The sequence below is a fragment of the Eurosta solidaginis genome, chromosome 2 (assembly GCF_040869045.1).
Source record: "Eurosta solidaginis isolate ZX-2024a chromosome 2, ASM4086904v1, whole genome shotgun sequence".
Taxonomy (NCBI): domain Eukaryota; kingdom Metazoa; phylum Arthropoda; class Insecta; order Diptera; family Tephritidae; genus Eurosta; species Eurosta solidaginis.
In genome coordinates, this window is record NC_090320.1 from 212,887,794 (window position 1) to 212,904,116 (window position 16,323).

The 16,323-nt window shown below is 41.2% G+C and overlaps 1 protein-coding gene across 1 annotated transcript in view; it reads right to left on the reverse strand.

The window, feature by feature from the left end:
* Positions 1-7,855, reverse strand: part of ush (Zinc finger protein ush) — a 462,348-nt gene extending 454,493 nt beyond the window's left edge. Inside the window, exon 1 of the mRNA XM_067767030.1 lies at positions 7,554-7,855. Coding sequence (XP_067623131.1) covers positions 7,554-7,608 — 55 coding nt within the window. The 5' untranslated portion in view covers positions 7,609-7,855. The remainder of the gene's footprint in view (positions 1-7,553) is intronic.
* Positions 7,856-16,323: the final 8,468 nt, after the last annotated feature.

Consider the following 16,323-nt stretch of genomic DNA (forward strand, 5'->3'; position numbering starts at 1 on the left):
CTTTATGGGATGCCGGGTTTTATTATGATAAGAAAGATCTTTAAGCTGTTTATTTCTTAACTCGGAGATGTTTTCTTCCCTCGCTCTTTCGAATTGGCTTGGGTCAGTAGAGACTGTTCTCCCGAAAAACACCTCTATTGGTTTCTTTTTTCTTGTTGAGTGAATTGTATAATTATATTCGTAGACAGAGTTATCGAGAAGTTCGGCGAATGAAGAGAAGGTGCGTTCTGCTTTTAAGCAACGCATTATTTCTGTGAGGGTCGAGTGGAATCGTTCCACTTGACCGTTAACGGAACTGGTATAAGGCGGTGTTTTGAAAACTTGTATGTTTAAAGTGTCCTCCATTAAAAATCTTATGGAAGCTGAGTTCAGGGATGTTTCGTTATCTATTATGACATATTCGGGTACGCCAAATTGAAAAAGTATTTCACGGAGAGGTTCTTTAACGTGTTCTATTGCTCTGGATTTAAGTATTTTGGTTTGAGCATATTTTGAAAATTTGTCTATTGCTGTCAGGACTATGTTTCGGTCGGTCATGTAAATGTCGATGTGCAAAATTTGTCCTGGGAATTGAGGTATGGGAGTTTCTCCTAATTTTGGTTTACTGGGGTGTCTATCATATTTATTTTCTTTACAGGTTGAACATTGTTGAATTATTCTTTTAATTTTTGTAGTCATAGATGGGAAGTAGAAATTTTCGAGAATTTGAATTTTATTTTCACGACAATTTCTGTGAGCTCTTTTGTGGGTTTTGATTATGATTTCTTCCTGTTCTTGTTCGTCTGTCACGTCCTGAACTTGCAGTTGTGTAAACCTGATCTTATAGTTGCTAAAGTGGATTGGGTATATTTCCTGATTTTTTCCAATAATTCGTTCTTCTGTTTTAATACAGTTAACTACGGAGGGGTTGAGGTATCTTTTAAGGCGGTCTATCAAAATTTCTGGGCTATAGTCGGGATCCTCTAAAATGTGCCTGTGGTAAGTGGGAAATATTATTTTAAATTGGTACGTTGAAGTTTCAGCTACTTTCAGAAATAGCTGATTTTTGAAAACATTTATTGGGATTTCGACGTGAGGAATTAAATTATCCGATGAACTCTCGTCACTATGTTGAGTTGAGGATAAGGAATTAATTGGTTCAGGTGGCATTCTTGAAAGGGCGTCAGCTACAACGTTAGTTGTGCCAGGTTTGAAGTAGAGTTCGTGATTATATTCCTCTAAAATGGATTTCCAGCGTTTCATTTTAGAGTTGTTGTTTTATTGCTAAGAGCCTGAGTGAGGGGTTGATGATCTGTAAATATTTTTACTTTTGCTGAGCCGTAAAGATAGTTCCTGAAATTGTTTAGGGCCCATATTATAGCTAAAAACTCTTTCTCGTTTGTAGCATAGGCTTCTTCTGTTTTGTTGAGTGTTCTTGAAATGAATGCGATGGGTTTTTTATCCTGAGAAAGGACTGCACCAATCGCATAATTAGAGGCATCGGTTGTTAAAAGGAAATCTTTGCTGAAGTCGGGGTATGCGAGTATAACATCGTCAGACATAAGAGATTTTTTTATTTTATTGAAAGCATCTTTTCCTTCTTCATTAAGTTCGATATTTATTTTAGCTGATTTGTTTTTGGATATACGTCCTTCTTCCCCTCTTAAGAGTATCGTTAGGGGTTTAGCCAACATGGTGTAATCTTTAATGAAGCGGGTGTAGTAGCCGGAAAGGCCTAAGAATGAGCGAAGTTGCTTAATGGTTTTTGGGTAAGGTATTTTTGATATTGCTTCAACCTTTGCTGGGTTTTTTTTGTAATTCCTCTTGAGGAAATAATGAATCCTAGGAACTCTACAGAGTCCTTGAAAAAATGGCATTTATCGAGTTGGATCTTCATGTTAGAGTCTTCTAGAGTTTTAAAAATTTGCTGTAAGTGGAGAGCGTGCTCTTCTTCAGAGTTGCTGAAGACGACTATGTCATCGATATAGACGTAGCATAGTTTGCCGATGTGATGACGAAGAATGTCATCTAGGGTTCGCTGGAATATTGGCGGGGCATTTTTGAGTCCGAATGGCAATCTCGTGAACTCGTACTTGCCATTATTGATTGAGAAAGCCGTTTTCTCAATATCGGATTCCTTGAGCGGGATTTGATGAAATCCGCTTTTTAGGTCTAACACGGAAAAAAATTTATTTTTCCCGAGCTGAGACAATACTTCATTTATCTGAGGTATTGGGTAGCGGTCTGCTACAGTAATCGCGTTAAGCTTGCGATAGTCGATAACGACTCGATACTGCTTGTTGCCTTGGGAGTCAGGCTTTTTCGCTACCACCCAAACGGGTGAGTTGTAAGGTGACCTTGATGGTCGACTAATGCCGTCGTCTAGCATTTTGTTTATTTGGGATTCAACTTCGCTTTTAAGCGACATGGGGTAGGGATAGTATCGTGCATAAACAGGAGTATCTTTATTGGTTCTGATTTCGCCTACGACTTTAGTGGTGTATGTAAGTTTATCGTTGGGTTCCGCGAAGAGACTAGAAAATTTTTCTACTAGATTATTGATTTTACTTTTCTGACTTGGTGACATGTTGTCTTCCTTAAGGTCAATTTTGTTAATTGATCCCGAAGCTAACTGTTTTATCCTAATTCTTGTGTTTCCTTTTATTTCCATAAAGTCATCCTTGACGTGGATCACAGCTTCGAGTTCCTTGAGGCTGTCGTTTCCGAGGATACCATGGAAGGATTTTAATGTGGGGAGGAGGTAAAATTTCAATTTGTTATCGGCGTTAAAAAGATTGAGATAGGTGTGTTCTTTGATTTCGATGTCTCCCGCTATTGATTTTGCAAAAAAAATTTTGTCGTTTCTGATTGGATTGGGAACAATGGAGGGCTTTATATAGTTTTTTGTAGATCCTGTATCTATTAAAAATTTTACAGTTTCTCCACTCTTCAGTTTGCACTGGAAGTAAGGCAGCGAAGAGTGGTTCATCCTAAAAAATGTAGGTCTGTTGTGTCTAGGTAATTGTCCTTGTGTTGTTCGTCGCAGTTGTCAGGAGTGGTATAAGTTTCGTCGTTGTAATAATCTGCATTTGTCTGGTCGTCATTTGTCATGGAAGGGGAATTTTCCTCAGGTTGGTCGGCATCTATATGGAAGTTCCTTTGGATTTTGTTTGGGGGAACTGGTGCTGGAGGGTTTCCGATAGGGGGTCTTTTGTTAGTTGGGTAATTAGGACGCGGCCTATTCATATAATTTATGTTGCGCGTTCTTAGCGACTGGTCTATATCCATGGGTTCTGGACGGGGCTGAGGCTTCTGAAAGGGCCTCGGTGGTGGATAGTTTGGTTGCTGACCATAATGATTAGCTGGTTGTGGACGTTGGCCTTGACCACTTACCTGTGGTGGTTGGTATGGGTTGGTTGCGTACAACCTGGGTTGGGGCATGTATGCCAATTCTGGGTAGAATTCATTATTTAGCCTTCTAGGAGGCAAAGGTGGTCGAAATTCCTGCGGCTTTCTACCTTGGCCATTATTGCTTAGAGCATAATGTGACCTGAAATTCTGATTTTCTAGTTTAAGGCACAGGTGGAGTGCCTGAGGGAGGTCCGCCGGTTCTCTCATTCCTAGGAGTCTGGGGAGATCTCCTTTGAGGCCACGGACAAAAGTGTCTAGGGCTTTATCCCTATAAGTGCGGGTCAGTAGATGCATGGCTTCTGTGCCGACTTCCATGCAGCCTAGTTTATTTAATATTAAGGACAAATGAGAGTATACCCGTTGGTAAAACTCTTGGATCGTAAGGTTACCCTGTACGAGTGAAGTCATTTGGTACTCGAGGGTACCAAGGTCGCGCTTGTCCGCGTAATGGAGTGTCAGGCATTTTGATATGGCCTGCCAGTCTAATGGAGTGTTGTACGACTCCAGGGCGACATCGGCGTTGCCCACAATTTTATTTCGTATGACATTAAGTATGCCATAGTATTTGGGAGTTCCTCTATGAGGCTCGTATATTTGGAGGATTCTGTCCACACTTTTCCTCCAAGATGTGAATTCTCCTGGGTTTCCAGAGAATTCCCGAAGACATCTTACGACATCCGGAATTTTGTCAAGTTCGGAAACATTACCGGTTAAATTTGTATCGATTGTAATGTCCGTAAAGTTCGAAAAATTCGCGTTAGGATTTAGGGCGGCTTGAACTAGGTTACGCCCCTCGGTTTTCAGGATGTTGGTGACAAGTCCTGAGACAATATTTGCAAGTTCTTCCATTGAAAACGCATTGGGGTTACGAGGAGCTTGCTGACCAGGAGGTGCAGCTGGAGCTTGGGGTGCGTTCAAGATTGGTGGACGAACGAGGTTGTTTGGATTCATTTCAAATGTTAAATTTATTTGATATAATTAATTTCTTTTATTAATAGTGAAATTCAATGAACCGAACCAATTGAAAATCTAAAGTATAAAACCTTTCTTTAAGTTTTTCACAAGAATAAATTTATCACTTCTTTCTTCTTCTTATTTAAATTTTGGTAATTGATTCACTTTTATCATAAAATTTTCTCGGTGTTGTCACTAATTATTCACAAAGGGTTAATTCTACACTCTTTTTATTTTACTTTTTATCAATCTAGCTCTCAATAGAGGCTTGTTACTATTCCTAAAATTTTAATTCTAAGGCGAATACTTTTTTCGCAGATTTTGCTTTGCAATTTTTCGTTTATCCAATAAAATTTCTCAAATTAATTTTTCATTTTACTTTTAACTTCAAAATAAGATTTTTTTTCAACTTCACTTTTCAAACGATTTCCTTAATAATCTACTATTCATTTACTTAAAAAATTTTTATTTCACAAATTTTTTCACTTACTTATTTCTAAACTTAACTTACATTGCTAGCTTCTCCATTTTTTTGGGGAAGGTCCTTCGCGTACCGGCTGACGACTGGGCGTCTCCTTTTTGTCCTTGGTCGGTCTACTGGGGGGCCGATATACGCTGCTTCTATCCTCTGGCCTCGGTTGCTGCTTTCGTTGCTTTTTCGTTTTTCCTTTTCTTAACGTATTCCACTCGAATATTGCACGCTTTCTTATTCGCGCGATTTTACACGGTTTTTTGTTTAGTGTTTTTCAAAACGGAATCTAAAGGATTTAATCACTACTTTTACAACCCGCGAACAACCGTAGGCCCCACGTTGGGCGCCAGTTAAGGATTCTTTTATTGAGAAATCCAAAAAAATATATTTTTAGGGTCTTTACGACCTTTATTGAGTCACATCAAAAGTAGAACTAACTTTACAAAAATTATTAATTTATAACTAAGCTTAATTAATTGGCCGACTCCGCTGGCGTTGCTGCTGCGTTTTGCTATTCCGCGAATTAGCCACCTTTAGTTGCGCATGTTGGGCTTCCTGTTTACATGAATTGGAACTTTAATTTGCTGTCGTCGCGTCTGGAAAGTATTGTGGGAAAGTATTGAACTTCCGCCCTAAATAAATTCGAGCTAATTTTGCTGACATTGCTTCTTGAGCTTTTATGTGAAATATTGTGCAACAAGAGTTGCATATCCGCTTTACCTGTATTCAATATTGCTTATTAATCATTTATTGTTGTAGCAATTGTTAACATATACCATGTTAACATATATATCACCGATCTCTATGATTTTTTGACAAAACAATACATACTATATACGTAAGCAATCGGTGAAATTTGAAGCTTATAGCTGTTAAAATGGGGTAGAAATTGCGAAAAGTTTCTTATCTGAACAATCGGTTGTATGAGATATATACTATATATACAACCGATCTCTATGATTTTTTCAGACAACAATATATGATATATACGTAAGCAATCGGTGAAATTTGAAGCTTATAGCTGTTAAAATGGGGCAGAAATTGCGAAAAGTTTCTTATCTGAACAATCGGTTGTATGAGATATATACTATATATACGACCGATCTCTATGATTTTTTCAGACAACAATATATGCTATATACGTAAGTATTCGGTGAAATTTGAAGCTTCTAGATGTTAAAATGGGGCTAAAATTTGCGAAAATATATATATATATACTATATATATATACTATATATACCACCATATATATACTATATATACCACCGATCTTTATGATTTTTTCAGACAACAATATATGCTATATATGTAAGCATTCGTTGAAATTTGAAGCCTCTACTAGCTCTTAAAATAGGGCAGTAATTACGAAAAGTTCCTTATCTGAACAATCGGTTGTGGGGGATATATACTATATATACGACCGACCTCATAAATTTTTTCAGGCAACTATATGTGCAATATAAGAAAGTATATGGTGAAGTTTGAAGCTTCAATCTGTTAAATTGGGTAAGATATTACAAAAATCCTCTTTTTCTGAAAAATCGGTTGTATGGAGGATATATGCTATAGTGGTCCGATCCGGTCGGTTCCGACAAATGTCTAATCGGACACCCAAATACACCCGCTCACCAAATTTTATCAAGATATCTTAAAAATTGAGGGACTAGTTTGCATACAAACAGACAGACGGACAGACGGACAGACGGACATGGCTAAATCAACCTGATTATTTCGGTATACTTAATGGTGGGTCTATCTATTTTCCTTTAACGAATTACAATTTTCGGTTTCGTGATGAAATTAATATAACATTTCATTTTCATGAAAGGTATAACTATAAAGATAAAGAAAAAGATTGAGATAAAATTAAAGGGCAGAAAAGTTACATTCCTACAGTGGTCGTCAAATACTTTGAAAAATATCATCTCATTTAAAAGCACGCAAATGTACCACCCTTTATACTTCTACACACAATTAAACACACAACTTCAAATCTATACATAAGTGGCGACTTAAAGCCAAATACACACACTTTCGCTAGAAAATCGATTAAAAAACCATAAAATTCATTATAGATTTTATTTGCTGATGTACTTTTCGTCATAAACTACAAGCTAATTAAGCCTCCGGAAAAAGTAAATCGGTTTGGTAGATAAAAAATATGTGTGCACACGTGTTCATAAAAAGCAAAAGCAGGCATAGGGAAGATTTTTCAGACTCCAACTCATATGAAACATCAAGCAATTAGCGACCCCTGCAATTGAAACAGCAAACTTTGATTTGATAAATTATTAACTATGTTGTACTTAGATCTATATAAAGTCATGTGCATGTGCTTCAAGTTGAGTATGTAGTTTTATAGGTACAGTTGTATGTTATTTCTTATCAGCCAATCCGATAATTCAATTCGGAATCACTAAACAACATTTGTGTGCATTTAAGTCGTTTTCCAATATTTGACAAAATCACGTTGAAACAGGGCGCTTACTAAGATTGCCCAAAGGTGATTTTTCTCGAATGTCTTATCTTTTGATAAAATTTCAATTATATTTTTATGTATGAACCTGGTTTATAAGAAAGTTGATTCCAGAAATGACGTACCCAGTGTTGTCTGACTGGAATAAAAACATTTTAATCAAAAATTACAACAACAAAAAATTACCAAAAAGAGTCAAATGCGCATATAGTCGCATAGACTTAACTTTACGTGTGGGCAAATGTGGACATAAATACATACCTGATAAAATAAACAAAATGAACGCGGAGATTAAAAAGAAATCATTCAATCGCATTCCTTCGTTTATACTGGCATTTTTGTTTGGAAAGTGTTGATTGTTTATTCAAGGCAAACTTGTGCTCTTTTATCACCTTCGCTATCGGCATTGAAATGATTTCATTTGTTCATCAAATAAAAGCCCCTTTAAAGTGAATGTTCAAGTCAAGGCTTTATGTACATAGCTCTGTGAGGCTAACCATATCCAAATATAAGTACATCAAAAGTGAGTGTGTGTTAAGTGAGAAAAGATCAAATGTGGTCACACCGAAATGACAGTCCTTGGTCGGGAAAAATCCCGAGTCGCTCCGACTGCCTTGGGAAGCGAGAATTCAGAGCCGTAACAAAATCCTCAAATCCCTCGCTGGCAGTACCTGGGGAAAAGATAAAGAAACGCTCATGACTACATACAAAGCAATTAGCCAGCCGATTACGTGCTACGCGTCACCCATATGGTCGCCAAGCCTAAAAATTACCCACTGGAAGAAGCTACAGGCCTACCAAAATAGTGCTCTCAGAAATGCTACGGGCTGTCTTCTTATGTCCCCAGAACACCATCTGCATAATGAGGCGAGAATACTCCCCATCAGGGAGAGAAATGAGATGCTGACCAAACACTTCCTGTTGAATACCCAGAAACCTGAGCATCCCAACAGACATCTGATTGATGAACCGCCCAGGGGCTTAAGGAGTCATCTCCGTAAGCATTTTGAGGAAATACGGCACCTGAGAACCCAGCCGTGTGAAGCGAAAAAACACAAGCAGGTCCTTGGTGAACTCCACAAACAGGCGTCGGACCTCTATGTTAGGGATTGCTCGGCGAATCCAGTGCTTAAAGAAAAATACCCAGAACACGCAGAAGAGTAACGAACTCTCCCTAGGGAAACGCGCGTCACTCTAGCTCAACTTCGATCTGGATACTGTAACAGGTTAAACTCTTACCTATCCAGAATCAACCCCGACATACAAAATGTATGCCCCGCTTGCAATGTGTCCCCACATGACACCAACCAGCTCTTTAATTGTAATGTAGAACCAACGCCTCTAATACCCCTTTCCTTATGGTCCACCCCTAATGAAACAGCAAGTTTCCTTGAACCCCCGTTAGAGGATATTGATGACAATTTGTGATAGGTCGCGGCTGTTAGGTGGGGCGAAGCACTACTACAACAACAACAACAACAAGTGAGAAAAGATGATTCTTCCCGAATGGCCGGCCAACCAGCAGAGAAAACGCAGTTTTACTTTTCTTTTTAGTAGACTCCAATTCCCAACGCTCCTCCTTAAATTTATACAAGGTATCGTTTGCATTAAAATACAATCGGATATACATCTGGCTGCATATCATCCAATAGCCACAGTTCTTGGTTATCGAAATCCCTAATCAGCCCAATCACCCAATCCATCGTAGACTGTTTTTTCGGGATTCGTAACATTCGAATTCGTAACATTGCTACGATGGTTTGCGTGATTGGGCTGTTTGTTTTAAATATTTTTCGCGTTTGGTAAATTTTCTCCGTTGGCAAGAACTTGTCGTAGAAAATTACAAACAAAAGGCCAAAAGTTTACGTACCGAGTGAATACAGTGATACCATTGTACGAATTTCGAATTTACTTATTTACTTCCGAAGACGTTCGGAAACACGGTCAAATTGCATGATAGCAATTTCGTAACTTTCCCGAAAAAACAATCTACGATGGATTGCATGATTGGGCTGAATACCTTCTACGATAGTTCGGAACTCATTCGATTCGTTGCGGGGATGCCATAGCAGCAGTTCAAAACTGTAATGGTATATTCTATCACACTATATGGAGCCCAGTTACTGCATACAAGCGCTAGTGACAATGATGATCTCATTGACCATAGCATACACGCATATCAAGAATCAAAAAATGTGGCACTTGCGGTGAACGAGGACAGCAGAAAATACTTGCCGTCATCAGAAAGGGAATCAGCGCGCGGCGCTGCGGGAGCCGAGTCAGACATTTGAAACTGTGAAAGTGTTTGTTTATTTGGGAGCCAGCAATAACCATGAAAACAATAGCCGTGTTTTTTCTACATGTACTTAGTTGCACATTTGCTGGTAAAAAAACGCTTGTCATCCCTAAGATAGTTTTTACGAAACCATCCCATGCAGAATTAGGCTTCACGAAAAATTCTCCTTTAGTCTAAACCGGCAACTGAAAAGTGATTCACCCTTTCAAAATCTACGCGAATTAGTCTCCCATCATACCAATCCTGATATAAAGCTCGAAATCATTGAACATATCGAAAGGTGTGCGGTGTGATACAATGACCTGGTATACAATTTTAAGAAAACGCAAACGTTAGTTGGGAAAATATTCATGGCTCACTCTGTATACTGGCGATCCAGAATTCACGTTATCATTACTGACTCGAAAACCTTAACAGTCTTACAACTCTCGGACACAAGACCTGAAACTGTAGTCTTTGTAAAATCCTTTGTACTACATAAGGGAATCCATAGTTTGTATAAAACACTGTAATGAGACAAATGTAACTACTTAAACTTTGTTGCTCTATGGGTGTCGTTAACACTAATCAATACGCGCGAGGACAGTCTTCAAAAAAATTATAGACAAATGTTGTTTTAGGCCAAAAACCAGGCTATGGAAATCAGATCCATAACTTGCTTGCATTACGAACTAACCTAACTACTAAGCAGCTCCTTTCAGAGTATCAATTGCATAACATATTCACATCCTCTATAGGTGGTGATCTAATTGCCATCACAGATCGTTTAATTGTAAGTCGTTTCAACTCTTTGATCTGTATTCAAACTGCAATGCAACTTAGGTGTCCCTATTTTGTTGTTGTTGTGATAGAATTCAACCCTGCTCAACCTACACTCCCATTAAAAATTCTCAACGAAATCATCTGCCGATAGTCCTAGGAAACATGCTGTTTTAACAAGGTTTACCCAAAGTTAGGTTTCTTAGCTTTGAGTGGTTTATATCGTCCGAAAATTCTTTGCATGTAGGATATATATCAACTTTTAGTCTGACAAAGTAAGAAAAAAAACTACCAGTTTAGATAGAGGAAGATAATTTTTGTTTATTACTATCAACTTCTGTATGCAAGAGGATGCTAGGATGCACGTGTGGCCTATCACCCAACCTCTCTTATTGGGTATTTACGGCAATTGTCAAACCCATACTACTTTGGGGTTCTTGTTTAGTGGACAGCCACACAAAAAAGTACGTATACCGAAAAACTTGAGAGGGTATGCAGATTATCAATGATTAGCATAACGGGAGCCTTAAAAACTACCCCGACAGCAGCATTGCATGCCATTCCACACATCCCGCCTGCAGACCTAACGGCCAAAAACATCGCGTTGGCAGCGGCAACAAGGCTCAAGGCCTCGGTGCAGCTTGAGTGCAGGCCTTATGGCCACTGCAGTATAGCGCCATCTAATATCGGGCAAACGGAATATATGGTCCCGTGCCTGAGCTTCGAAGGATATATTGAGGCCACAATTAAGCCGTAGGGTTGGTGTCGGGGTACAGAAATGGCAGAATATGCTATACACGTGTATACAGAGGGTTCCAAATTAATGGAAGGGTTTACTGTGTCGACCCAGAAATAATTAGATCCTACAAGCTGCCTGATTACTCCAGCGTTTTTCAAGCGGAAATTATAGCAGTGAAGAAAGCAGCAGACATTCTGGAGGAAGCGTGCTTAAGCTGCAGTCGCGTCAATTATATATTGATAGTCAGGCTGCGATTAAGGCAATAATCTCACTCAATTCTTCCATACATACATCTTTATTGGGTTCTCGGTCATAAAGAGATAGAAGGTAACGAAAAGGCCGATGAGTTGGCAAATGAGGGTGCAACACACGCTGAGTTGACGATAGATGTACCAATCCGTTTGGAAGAAATTCAAAGGAGACAGCAGTTGCATATGATCCATCAAGCAGAAAAGGCGTGGACAAAAGCGCGGGGCTGCAAAATTTCTAAGATCATGTGCAAAGCCTACGATACTAGACTCACAAAGTGGCTCATTTCTCTGAAGAGAGAAGACTTAAGGCTCACAATGGGCATATTGAATGGACACTGCCTTCTGGCGTCACATGCTTATAAGTTGAGCCTCGTCAGTAACAGCAAGCGTAGGAAGTATGAGCTGCAGAAAGGAACGGTTGAGAACGTTCTGTGTTCATGTCCTGCGGTCGCCAGGTCAAGGCTCCAGCTATTAGGGGGGGAAGGGGGGCAGGGGGGCAGATCAGCCAGATCTTGAGGCAGCAATTAAGCTGGGTCCTGGAAAACTGCTAGTATTTGCCAAGATGACGGAGTTATTCTATAACATATGTCCTGGCACCTGATTGGAGTTCTTCCGTTTGGTCGTCGAACAAATTCTGATAACACTATGGACACATCCAGTCTATATGAGATCTTTATTGACAAGCCAGTTCAACCTAATCTAACCTATCAACTTGATGCCCAGCTGATCGATTGGTGTGGCCAGCTTCCACTGACTTTCTCTTATAACTTCATCAGTGAGTAGACAAAAAAAACGCTACGGTCATCCTCCTCCACGCGTTAGACCTAATAACAAAACTCGTTAGATCTTTGCAAATATTACTAACAGACGTTATTAAAAACAGTAAACAGATAACAAGAACATCTTAAAAACAAAAACAAATTAAATAAAAACAGTTGAATTTTTATTTCTTATAATCTTAAGCAATTATCAGCTTACAATAAGCTTATCATTAAATAAGTTCACGAGGTCTCGTTATCGCTGGTTATCGATCAGTACGACTTAATTGGTCAAACGAACAGGCTGTATATATGTAAAATGAAAAAACCGACAAAATGGACAACGGACTGATGAAGAATAGTTAAAGACGGGAAAATGGCTGAGTCAATTGGTGTGTTATTCAGACAGATGAACAAACAGATTATGTGCTTATGCCAAACGATCTTGACAAGCTAACTGATTAAAGAGACTCGTGGAATTAAATAGTTCGATGAATGTGAGAAAGCAATGACAGCTGTTCTAGTTTATACATTCCTACATACATACCAATATGGACATCATTAGCGTTGACCGTTCTTTACCCATTAATTTGCAGATTGTTTGCAATTCTTATCGCGATTCACGATCGAACGGCATGATCATGACTTAATAGCTTTCATTATCACTCCAAGAGCTAATTATGGTTGTAGGAGGTAGAGGACACATTCAAATACATACAATGTATTTCAAAAAATGTTTGTGAAAACGGTTGCATTCGAAAGTTTACTTATATACACTTATTCTTGAATGATTTCCAAGGTTAAGGTTGGACTAGGATTGCGCTGTAGGGCGTTAGGTTAGGTTGGGTGGTAGCTTCCCTGATAGGGGAAGCTCACTTGGACAACATGACGGTCCGTTGTGCTACCACATATAATAAACTAAACTAACGGTGACGTAGATATAACTACCTATAGAATCGTTGGGTAGCAACGATAAAGTTCCGAATGATCCCGATCTCAACCTTGGATAGCTCCTCGGGAGATCCAAGTGAGTCACGACCGAAATACTTTCGCCTAGTTCTGGCAAAATCTGGGCAGTTAAGCATAAAATGATTTGGTGATTTCACCTCCTCATCCTCCATACAGCTGCAGCAGGATGGAGTTTCCAATATATTGAGACGTACCGCATGGATACCCATGGGACAGTGCCCTGTCAAAACCCCAAGGACCATTGATAGGTGAGTTTTAGTGAACCCAATTATTTCAGCAGACCTCCTGCCATCCACTTTCGGCCAGAAAGGTCTTGATACCCTGCAAGACGTAGTGTCCGCCCAACGTTTGCTGAGCTGACTCGAGGCCCAGCTATGGAAGAGCAATCCACAGGTGGCTAGCGGAATCCCGAAATCCCTACAGCCATCTTCATCCGGTTCAGTTGTACCGATTCGGGCTAAGAGATCCGCTTGACAGTTACGCGGAATATCACTATGGCGCGGGACCCAGATAATCTTAATTTTAAAATAATTCGATGCAATCGCAAGTGAGGTCAGGCACTCCCAGACCACCCTCGATCGCACTTTAGTTGAGCTCAAGGCCTTTATAGCCGCTTGGCTATCAGAGTAGATGTTAAATTCCCTAACCGTAGTAGCGCTGGATAGCATTTCATCCACCGCATCCTTAATCGCAGCAACTTCCGCTTGGAATACACTGCAGTGAGCAGCCAATTTAAACTTGCTGCTTACATTTAGCTCTTGACAAAAGACCCCCCGCCAACCTTTCCTTCCAACTTCGACCCATCTGTGAACAAGTTAACCGGTCCCATGCCCCAGATAATTCCACTTCTCCACTCCTCCCTCGGGGGAATGACTGGGGTGAAGGTTGTATAGGGAGCGGCCACCGGCATGCAATAGTCCGTCCTGTCCGGGATAAAGTCGAAACTAGTAAGAAGGCTAGAGTGTCCGAAATCAGAAAGCATATAACCCATATCACGAAGCCTGACCAAAGACCGGGCCGCGGTTGCCTTTTCCGCAATATATACTGGATGTATATTCAGCATGACATTCGGTGCCAAGGTAGGTGTTGTTCTCATGGCGCCACTGATACCAATAAGCGCCGTCCGTTGCACTGACACTAACATTTTGGAGGTGCTCGCCGTGTCCAGTGCTTTCCACCAGACCAGCTCCCCATAGAGCAGAATCGGTTTGACCACCATCTCATAAAGCCAGTGTACTACTCCTGGCAAGAGCCCCCATCTCTTTCCGATAGCCCCGCTGCAGCAGTACAAGGCAACCGCGGCCTTCCTGGCCCTATCTTCCACATTGAGCCTCCAGGACAGCTTCTTGTCCAGAACAATTCCCAAATATTTAACCCTGTCAGTAAGTACCAACGGTACCCCTCCAGTCGAAGGAGTTCTGAAGTCGGGTATCTTATATCTCCTTGTAAAAAGAACCAATTCTGTTTTTCCCGGGTTGACCGCCAATCCACATGATTCAGCCCACCTAGCCACAGTATCCAGGTAGCCCTGCAGAACATCGCGCAGGGTGCCCAGAAATTTGCCCCTGACTAGGATAGCGAGGTCATCTGCATAAGCAACCACCCGACAACCATTGGCTTCCAGCTCCACAAGAAGCTCGTTGACTACCACAACCCAGAGCAGAGGAGATAGGACACCCCCCTGTGGCGTGCCCCTGCACACCTTCCTCCTAATTATGGCCCCTCCCCACTCCGCTGCGACAATTCTGCCGCATAGAAGTTTGCTGATAAATTCAACCAGAGCCGCTTCGACTCCTAAACCCACCAGAGCTCTTTCGATTGCCCCAGGTAAGACATTGTTAAAAGCCCCCTCGATGTCTAGAAAGGCACCCAGAGCATACTATTTATGTTCTAGAGACCCCTCTATTTGCTTTACAATCGAATGGAGAGCCGTTTCCGTTGATCTGCCCTTGCAGTACGCATGCTGTGAAGCCGACAGTAACCCCCCAGGTATCCTTTCCCGTAGGTACAGGTCAATCAGCCGCTCAAACGTCTTAAGAAGAAACGACGAGAGACTGATTGGCCTGAAATCCTTAGGTGACACATGACAGCTCCTGCCGGCCTGCGGAATGAAGATAACCCTAACCGTGTGCCACGACTTAGGGATATAGTTAAGCCTGAGGCAGTTAGTGTAGATGATGGCCAACCAGCGGCTGGAAATCCCTAAAGACTTTTGAAGTTGCGCAGGAATGATGCCATCCGGGCCGGGTGACTTATAGGGCTTGAACGAATTTATAGCCCAGGATATTTGACTTTCCCGTAGTGGGATGGCAGGCATTTCTGCATGGCCAGCAACCGCCGACCACGCAAGCGAAGATCCCTGTGCAACTGGGACATCGGGAAAAAGATTGTCCAGTAAAAGCCTCAGGGACTCCTCGCTACTCATCGACCAGTCCCCACCATCATCTCTCAGATACCCCCGAGGGGCGGGATTCCTAGAGAGTAGTTTTCTAAGCCTAGCGGATTCATTGCAGCCCTCTACGTTTTCGCAGAAGCTTCGCCATGAGTCTCGCTTGGCTATCCTTATTTCATATTTATAAATCCCCAGACTCACCTTATAGAGCTCCCAGTCCGAGGGTAGTTTACTCCTCCTGGCTCTGTTAAAGAGCCGCCTACTGGACGCTCTTAGGTCGTCAAGGGACTCAGACCACCAGGGCGGCTTGCCCTTCCCCCTGTAAGTTTTCAGTGGGCAGGACTGTTGAAAGGCGCTATTGCTTGCAGAGGTGAAGTTTTCCACCAGACCGTCTATTTCAGATTCGGACAGCTCTCCCAACTTCCTACAATACAAGCCCAGTTGGTACTTTTAGGGTTCCTAAAAGATATTTTACCGGGACGTTCTTCGTTCACCGAGAACTGAATATATCGGTGATCAGAGAAGGAGTGCTCGTTGAGAACCCTCCAGCCAGATATCCGATCTTCCAATTCTTTGCTAACCAGGGTGAGGTCCAGGACCTCCTCCCTTACCAGTAATAAAAGTCGGGGCATTCCCCCTATTACATATCCAAATCCCTCATCTACAATAAAAGTAAATAAAGACTCACCTCTGGTGTTCGTATCCGAGCTCCCCCATATGCTATGGTGTGCATTAGCATCGGCACCTATGATTACGCCAACACATCTCCGCCTTGCTTCAGCGGTGATTTCGCCCAGTATCACAGGTGGTGGTCCCGTTACGTCCCCATGGGGCATATACGCTGAGACCACCCACAATTCGTTACTG